This window comes from Gouania willdenowi, chromosome 20, assembly GCF_900634775.1.
Source record: "Gouania willdenowi chromosome 20, fGouWil2.1, whole genome shotgun sequence".
In the NCBI taxonomy this organism is placed as follows: domain Eukaryota; kingdom Metazoa; phylum Chordata; class Actinopteri; order Blenniiformes; family Gobiesocidae; genus Gouania; species Gouania willdenowi.
The window spans coordinates 21,322,808-21,332,198 of NC_041063.1; the positions used below are offsets into that span (position 1 = coordinate 21,322,808).

Here is a 9,391-nt window from a genome sequence, read left to right on the forward strand (position 1 = left end):
TTGCAGTGAAGAAGAGAAGCTATGCTAGCAGACAGAGCTAATAGAAAAATGTGACTTTTACAGATATTCAAGTAATATTGCAGATATTCTTTCAGTGCTAAAGGGGTAATGAATCATTTATTAACATATTTAAGAGTAGAAGGCGGCCAGAAAGAAAGTATTAGCAGACTCCGCCCGCCGCCAACACTTCCGGATAGCGCCCTCTGCTGGTTAAAAAAAGTACTGCGATTCAATTGTCAGAAAATCGATATCAACTGTGATACCTATGAATCGATTTTTAACTGCCTTACGATTAATCGTTACATCCCTACTATGTAGAGTCCCAACTCCTCCTTTATAGATCAGCACTTCCTAATATCTGACAGTCACTGATTCATCTGCATCACACGGTCAGAGACGGTGAGGGCATCCACTCTGACAGCACCAGACAAACTGGGCCTGATTCAATGACACAGTCTGTGTGTGTTTGTGATTTTAGACTTGGTTGGAGTGTCCATCTCCCACCCACTCTCCGTTTATTGCCTCTACACTATTTGTTAGCTCGTGCCCCGTTGTGCGCTCGAGCTGCGACACTAGACGGGCTGTCATGATCCCAGAGTTTTGCAGAGCCAAGCACTCACTCAAAGGCCCAAAAGGTCTCAGTGACTCATGGAATTACATCGCCTGTGGTGTCAATCATCCTGCACAAACCCTAGCGCCAAACCTGAGCTGACACCAACAATGCATGTATTGTCATGCATCACATGTGTGCACTCCAATGGGAATGTATGACACAGGGTAAAGGGTGAGACACTTTTTACTGGTGTTGACAATGTAAGTGTGTCACTGTCACACAGTGGTGCAGCTCCCACATGTGGCTCAGTATATTACTGCACTGTGTGTACGGTGCATTAAAAAGACAGTAAATCACATCCCACTGATTGTTTTCCTTTCTGCACAAGACTGATTTTCATTCTAGGCCAAAACTGGAGAGGAAACATATTTGTGTAAATATAATTAATTTTTTCTCAGCTCACGCTGACATGATTGCAGTCATTTTTAATCACAAGTTGTTGCAAAAACTCAGTTTTTCTCTGAAACACTGAAAGTTGTTGCAAATCCTAAATCTCATAGTTTAATTGCCTCAATCAGATTCTGGACAAATTATGAATTCTGCTTTTTTCTCCCTCGACTGAAGCCACTGTGCGTTTGTGCAACATTAAACTATGATTTAGGCAGTCATGCTATGTGGCTAGCAAAATCACGCATTGAAACTTTTAAGGAAAATTGGATAATTTGGAATAATTTGGAATTCAATATGGAAAATGATTGGGGACACTGGGAAAAAAGAAAACAGATCCAGTAGTGGAAGGAAAAAAATCCAAATTGTAGAACACTTGTTTTAAAATCATATGGTTTGTGTAATTTTTTATTTATTTTAGTCTTTTTTTATGTCTTGATTTTTTTATTTGTCTTAAAAAAAGGTTTTGCCTACATTTTTATTTTATTATTTTTCTAGTCTTAATCTCTTTTTTTTTTTACGATCCTGTTTTTTTTTTTCATCTGTTTACTATTTTTGGGACGTCTGCAAGCTCCTCCCACACTGGCAGGCGCAGTGGTTTTCTAAAAAAAAAAGTTAAAATTTAAACCCCAAAAAAAAAAACGTGATTTTGTACTGGATCCACTTTTTGTTTTTTTTCCCAGTCGCTCCATTTTTGTTTTGTTTTTTTCCAGTGGCCCTAATCCTCTTCCCTATAGTACAATCTGTAACTCACTGCTTGATTATTATTTAATACATTGTTCATACATGATGCAAAAATGATGAAATTGTTAATTCTTCCTTTAAAATATCTTGATTTTACAGTGGCAGAAGACAACGGCTACTTTTCATTCTTTCTATTGATCTTAACTCACCAGCAACTGCCAAAAGTAAACTGTGAACTTGTTTACACAGTGTTATGACATTAAGGTGAAGAAAAAAATAAAGATTAAACTGAGTTTTTATTGCAAACAGGATTTATTTGTGCAGCTGGGTGCACTGGATGACATTAATATACAATGGATTTCATTATTTACCTGTTGATGAGGGGAAGAAAAGTTGTACTCTGGGTTCAATATATTTTCCCTTTTGGGGGATTGAATTTGCTTTGCAAAACAATAATATGTCCCAAAGCTACAGTGTTGGGTTTTCATCAATTCTGTCAATTTTCAGCTACTTTTTGTTTGAGTGTTTGTGCATCAAAGTACAGAAGATGATTAGCAGAGGCTGAGGTTTTAAAATATGGTGCATTAGCTTCATCTTTTTGCAGAATTAGTGGGAAAAAGGTTTGTTTAGAGCTGTTTTTATGCAGTAATGAATTTGCAGGTATCTGACGATGATTAAGATCTGCATGTTTCTGCCAGTTTCCATCGACGACTAAATAATCAATCCTGATTTCCATGGAGTGGAGTGATAACAGTGCGTCACAATGGACCTCCAGCATGACGAGTGGAGGGATCGATACTTGGCTCATCAGCGCTGAAGTTTGTCCTGCTGCCGGCCAACAAAGCTGCAGTAATTAAGCAGTCCAGCCTCCATCCAAAAAGCTCTCAGCTTAACCGCTCTGCTGTGTAAAGATCTGCTTAGTGCTTTGGCTCTGTGAATAAACGCACAACACTGACTTGCATTCTGATGCGAGTTCAATGATCAGAAACAAATCGGTTTAAAAACACCCTCCATACAATCAATGTGGTAATGAGATGCAGAGACGAGCCTGAGGGGAAGACTGGAGTCCAGCACTTTTACATGACGGAGTCCTTCATGCATCGCACAGGGAAATCACTACAGGTTTATTGTCACGCATTTAGGCTTACACAGCGTCATTATGAAGCTGTTAACTGGGAAATTAGGAGATTGGCTGAACTTTGCTGATGCAAAGTTTAGTAAAGTTGCAAATGGGTCGGTCACACAAGTATTTAGAGCTGTGTGAGATAATGAGAAAGTAGAAGAGGCAAAGACAAAAGACAAAAAAAAATAGGGTGTGTTGCTTTACTTTGTGTCCCCCAAAACAAATACACAAAATGACTGCAAGAACACATAAAATGATGACAAAAATCACAAAAACTGACTCCAAAACACGCAATGAGAACAGAAATACACAAAAAAAACTCCAAAAATACACAATACCACTCCAAATACACGCAAAAATATTTTAAAAACAAACAGAACGACGCCAAAAACACACAATATGACCATATACTCTAGGGATGTCCCGATACAACTTTTTCACTTCCGGTATATACCATTATTGCAGCCTTGAGTATTGGCCGCTACCGATATCAATCCTATACGATATCAGCACGAATCATACATACTTTTATTACTTACTTTGTAGTGTAGAATGTTAGAAAAGGCTTGATCAAGTGATGTTACGCAAACAGAGAACAATAGTCAACAATTCCAGTTCACTTCAGTTATATTTTTTTGTCAGTATATAATGAGAACAACTGAGGGCGGGGACAAAAAAAAAAAAAAACTTATCGGAGCGCTTATATCGGAGATTTTAGATGCAGTCCGATAAATCTGATATTCGTTTTCTGGCTGATTTCAGATCGATATCTGATATCAATATCGGATTGAATACCCCTACTATACACACAAAAATAATTCAAAAAACATACAAAAAAGCTTCAAAAACACACAAGAGCATAAATACACAAAATGACTCCAGAAAACACACAAATACCCAAAAAATGTCAAAAAAAAAAAAAAAACACAAAATAACAAAAGTACAGAAGTTACTTTAAAAAACACACTGGAGCATAAACACAAATATAACTCGAAAAACACACAAAACTACTCCAAAACACACAAAATGATAAAACGAAACAAACAACTTTAAATGTTTTGCAGCCCTGGCTGTGACAGAAGCTTCTCATCTCTGATGCAGAGCGTTTCTGTGCGTAGCAGCAGTACAACACTGCTCCCTAGTGAGCATGTGCTCCTTTTACCTTTTGGCATCAGTTTCACATCAATTCCAGATGATTTTAATAGAGGGGAAATGTTGAATTAGTTACTTATAAATGAGCATCATGCCTACATTGATTTTTGTTTGTGATTAATTTATCATTTTAGCCCAAAGACAAGCACCAAAGCTCATTAAGTCATTTTCTCACCTTGGATTCAACACAAAAAGCTTGAGGATATTCAGGATCACTCATCCACTAAAAGAACATTTATGAATAAAAGCAGCAGCAGAGGAAGAAGACGTGACGTGGGTGAATAATGGAGCTGTAGACACTGTTTTGTTTTCTATTTGTTCAAATATATAAAAGTCCAAAAACTTAAAAGTAGATAAAATGTTCAGGTTTGATTAACTACAGTGAAGGAGCACCTAAGGCAAACATGGGCAACTGGCGAAAAATGTAGATTTTTTTTTTTTTTTAGAAAGAATTACTTTCAAAACAACTGCAAAAAACAGAATGAACAACGCGATTACCAATATACACAAAAACACACATACTTACAGAAAAACAATATATGACTGCAAAAATATAAGACAAATGTACAAAATAACAACAAAAACACACAGAAAAATAAACAAAAACGGTACAAAATGACAACATAAGCACATAACATGAGACAAAAATATACAAAATAAAATAGAATACACCTTTATTGATCCTCAAAAGGAAAATTTACTACAATTAAAAAGAGCAGACAGTAACAAACAAAATAAATAAATACAGACATAAGATAGTAGTGCAAATTGTAAAAACCATATGACAGACATAAATTAGAACAAATGTGCAAGCGACAATTGAAGTTGATGGTTAAGTTAAACAGTGATTCAAAAAACACACAAAACAACTGAAATACAGACTAAACCTTTTGTCCTTTTCTTTGTTAGTACTCAGATTGTTCATTATTGTAAATGCTGACATGAATGTTGATAATGTTGCCCTTGGATGAGACAATCAACTTTTTGTTGCCCCGCTGTTATAAAAGCGGCCCATCTGCAGTCTATACATGTATTAACACCAGATATTTATTTTACTAAGGATCGCTCATTAGTAGAAGTTTTTTGTCCTCACGTATTTCAGCGATCATCATCATCATCATCATCATGTGCCTTGAAAGCCTTTAAAAACAACAATGTGAGTAGCCTAAAGAAAAGCAATAAACCTGTCGCCGTAATCAGGTGTTAAATTGAGTTTACAAATGTCAGCATACACATCATGATCAAACTGAATGTAGAACAGTTGGAAAAACACGTTCACGTTCCGCAAAGTAAAAATAATTGGTCCATTATTTTTTCTCGCTCACATGCATGTTTTAGGACAAAATCACGCATTTACACACTATTTCCCTCCCTAGAACGAGTGATTGAATGTCTAGAAAGTAGGGATGTAACGATTAATCGTAAGGCAGTTAAAAATCGATTCATAGGTATCGATACTCTGAAAACTGAATCGAAGTACTTTTTTTAAACAGCAGAGGGCGCTATCTATTTATCCTTCTCTTGTCCGGCAGCGGGCAGAATCGCCTTCTACTCTTAAACATGTTCATAAATGATTCCTTAGCCCTTTAACACCAAAAGAATATCTGTAATATTACGTGAATATTTGTAAAAGTCACGTTTTTCTATTAGCTCTGTCTGCTAGCATAGCATCTCTTCTTCACTGCTAGAATATCTGCATGCCAACCGACCACTGGGCTACCAGCGCCCTCTGCTGGTCCAAACAAATATCTGATGTAAATACAGTGCAATGACTGGTTTTTTTAAAGTCCAATTGTTAAGGCACAAAATACATTTTCAGTTGCACTTTTAAAAAGAAAATGAACTATTATGCAGCTTTGCATTGTTTACTATAGAACCAGAATTTAAATTAATAGGCTTCTTCTTCATTTGTATTATTCCTTTATTTATTTCATTCAGGATTTATTTTTAGGTAAATTGCATTGTTTTGAATAGTTTATCGAGGGATTCCTTTGACAATGAAAAATAAAAGGAAAATAGTACAGTATTTTCCGAAAACAATAAAGGAATATTTTTCAATCATCATTTGTCTACATTCCCATTTTGTAAAATAAATCGTGAGAGAATTGTACCGTGAACCCAGTATCATGAACCGAATCGTATCGGGAGTTGAGTGAATCGTTACATTCCTACTAGAAAGTGTAACAAATGGACAAATATGTCCAAATCCGCCCATAATCCTGTTCAAAATATGGCACTGAGTGTAACAATTTAAGTTTATGAATGGATTCAGAATCGTGGATGATTAGATTTCCCCCACCCTTTTTATAAGCATATAAAATGTCTAATTAATAACAGTAGGTGACTCTATAAACCAATAAAGTCATTTAAACAGGGAAACAGAAATGAAACAGAAGTGTAACGTAACGCAGATGTAACATAAACCCTAAACTTGAATTGGGTATTTTTTAAATAGAAAATTAAAGTACTACCAGGGGTGGCTGTAAATACCAAACATAGAGCATACCGATCACCATTAACAACAAAGTAATCGCCACAACTGGAATGACAGCACTCGTTATTCAGGTCTCTATTTGATGCATCCATTTAACTCGCTGCAGCGGTCACAGATAATACCAAGTTTTGTGCACAAATTTGTGACATTCCACTGCTTCCATTTACCAGGAAGAGTCTATAGACAAGAAGCACCATGAACCACAGTGTTGTTGCAAAGGAAATCTCAAAGGTCCCGTGACGATCCAAACACACGACTCATAAATGTCAAAGATTGTCACGAGCTGACGACCATCAGAGGCTTATCCTAGTGGGAGTTGTGCAGCACACACACACACACACACACACACACACACACACACACACAACTAATCAGAGCATCATTAATCCATGATGAAATGTCTCAGCGCTCCACTGTCAACAGCACTGAAAATAGAAAGTCCACAGAGGAAAGTGGGAAGAGAGGCGAGCCCATCAAAAGAAGAATGTGAAAACTTCCCTCAGCCACAAACACAAAGAGGAAGGAGGAGAGAGGGCTGAGTGGAGGCTAAAAGTGAAACGGACACTGCTGTCTGGATGTTTAGTCTCAATCTATTTTCTCACACAGAGGAGATCAAACGGCCCCGAATTAGAGCGGGCAGGCAGTGGAAGGACTTCATCAATATTGTATGCACAATAATAGGCGATCAATCTGCTGCAGAGACAAACACAAGGCTCAGCGAGCAGAGGGGACGAAGAAAAGAACATACCCAATGGCCAGTTTAAAGGAAGGTGCCATCAATCAAAGCAGAAGCACAAGTCAAAAGTTTAAACCCGTTTTCTACCATCCAAGACTTAAAGCTGTAAGAGGTGAGGAATGAAGTGAAAACACATCTATGCCTCCGTCTATGGAACTCCACATCCCACAATGCAATGCCACTTTTCTGACAATGTTGATAAACATGTGTTTACAGTGGTGATGAAAAACTTTCCAACGGCAATTTCAACGTTTTACAATCTCTTTTTTCAGACAAATAGTCTCCAATTCATCAATCTGAGGACAACACTCTGACTTTAACTGATATTGAAAAAAAAATATTGTCTCCAGTAGCTCAAGTTTAAATACTATCCACTGTCATCTGAAAAAAGACACTGAATTTACAAGAAGAAAATGGCCAGTTTGTTCAAAAGTTGCCAGATTGGGTGGTTTCCCCAGAGTTCTACTCATATTGTTCACCCCTCACTCACCCCTGGGGTGCTCAAATTTGGTCCTGGAGTAACCCTGTACCGCTGGAGGTGTGGAGGACGAGGGGAACATCTAAAGCATGCAGGACAGCAGCTCTCTAGTACCAGTCTATGATCGCTGCCTTTTTCGGCACAAAAATGACTCTAAAAACAAAACAAAAAAAAAATCAACAAATTCCCACAAAAAATACTACAAAAGCAGAAAATTACAACAAAAAACTGAAAAATGACTACAGAAAACACGAAATAAAAGAAAGAGACTCCAAAAACAACATATAAAAAAATAAAACAAAAACACACAAAACTACCAAGACAAACAAAATTACTTTAAAAACGTACAAAATGAGAACAAAAATATACAAAACAGAAATGCACAAAATAAGACAAAACGACGTCAAAAAGACACAAAAAAACAAACAAAACAACAGAAGCTACTAAAACCATTTCTAAATGCTGACATGAATGATAAAAATGGGGCTCCACTGTGATAACAGCTGCTCACATCTGCTCTACACCTCCATCAGGGTCACAGGGTGATGGAGCAACAGGTTCACCCTGCACAGACAACCACTTCACCTCAGGACACACACACACACACAAAATATGATATAAAGTCTTTTATTCTTCATCTCCAGATGTGGACAGGGCCAGATGTGTTGGGAAGGCAAACATCTCTCTACTCATGGTCCCAGTGAGGATGCTCTGCCTTCTTTAATCAACCTCTACATTTTTCAACCATGGCACAGGGAGAGGAACTCCCTGATGTGCTGCACAGATGTTCTACACCTGAGACACGAGAGCGCGGTGCACAACACAGGTAACATCATTATAGTTCAACTTTATTCAAACAATTCAGCCCATTCGTCTCGTAAAACTTGCAAAAATCCGCGCAAAAACAATTCCAAAGCTCACACACGTGTCCAGTATCAGCCTCATGCTTTCTGTGCACGCGGCGGTGCGTAAAAGCCAAACTTCACTACTTCCTCCGGTCCTCACCTTCCCTCCTTTGGAGCACCTGCGGTACGCGTTCGTGGCCCCTGCTGTCTGATTCATGGCCACAACTTCTGCAAAGAGACGAGGTCACAAAGTTGGAGGTTGTGTCCAAACCACAGCTAATGATGTTTGGTTTACCTGGTGCGCAAGGATTCCAGACGGTGCGTAAAAGTCTCTTAAAATCCCAACAGCTGTTACCAAAGAATGTTGGTGCGTAAATCCGTTGAGGACTTCCCCACCGGTGACACCGCGTGCTTCTAGTTCTCTGTCGTCCCTTTGTGGGAGGCTTTAATAAACGGCAGGCTGTGGGTTTGTGGTTGGGCATCAATTGCGCAAGCGCGTGTGATGTGACAGCTCTGAGTGCATGCACGGGGTGGAAAAAAAGAGGCTGTCAACAGAGCTCGCCCACTCCTCACAAAGCAGCAGCTGCAGCAGTGACTGCGGGCTCCACTCACGTTATATCATCAAACTGCACCGAGGAGATATCAGGTCATTAAAAATCAGCCAAACAAAAATGTACATATTTGGCTCTACATAATCTAAAATGTTTTCTCATTATTTAAGATTGGTGTATTTATTTCTTTAAACATAAGATTGTTTTTGTGTGCGCAGCTTTTCTGAATTCAAATCACATTTAAGGGCAAACATGATGACACATGGACTATAAACAGCAGAAATCTGTAATAAACTGTTTCTAAAATTGCGGTCTGATGACCACTTTG

The 9,391-nt window shown here is 38.1% G+C and overlaps 1 protein-coding gene across 2 annotated transcripts in view; it reads right to left on the reverse strand.

Moving 5' to 3' along the window:
- LOC114453917 (dipeptidyl aminopeptidase-like protein 6) overlaps positions 1–8,963 on the reverse strand; it is a 312,385-nt gene extending 303,422 nt beyond the window's left edge. The window contains exons 1-2 of one of the 2 annotated variants that reach the window (XM_028433929.1): positions 8,808–8,963; positions 8,673–8,737 (exon numbers count right to left, since the gene is read on the reverse strand). In XM_028433929.1, the coding sequence (XP_028289730.1) occupies positions 8,673–8,729 (57 nt within the window). In that variant the 5' untranslated portion in view covers positions 8,730–8,737; positions 8,808–8,963. Of the gene's footprint in view, positions 1–8,672; positions 8,741–8,807 lie in introns of both variants that reach the window. The other variant, XM_028433928.1, reaches the window with a different exon arrangement.
- Between the last annotated feature and the right edge of the window lie 428 nt (positions 8,964–9,391).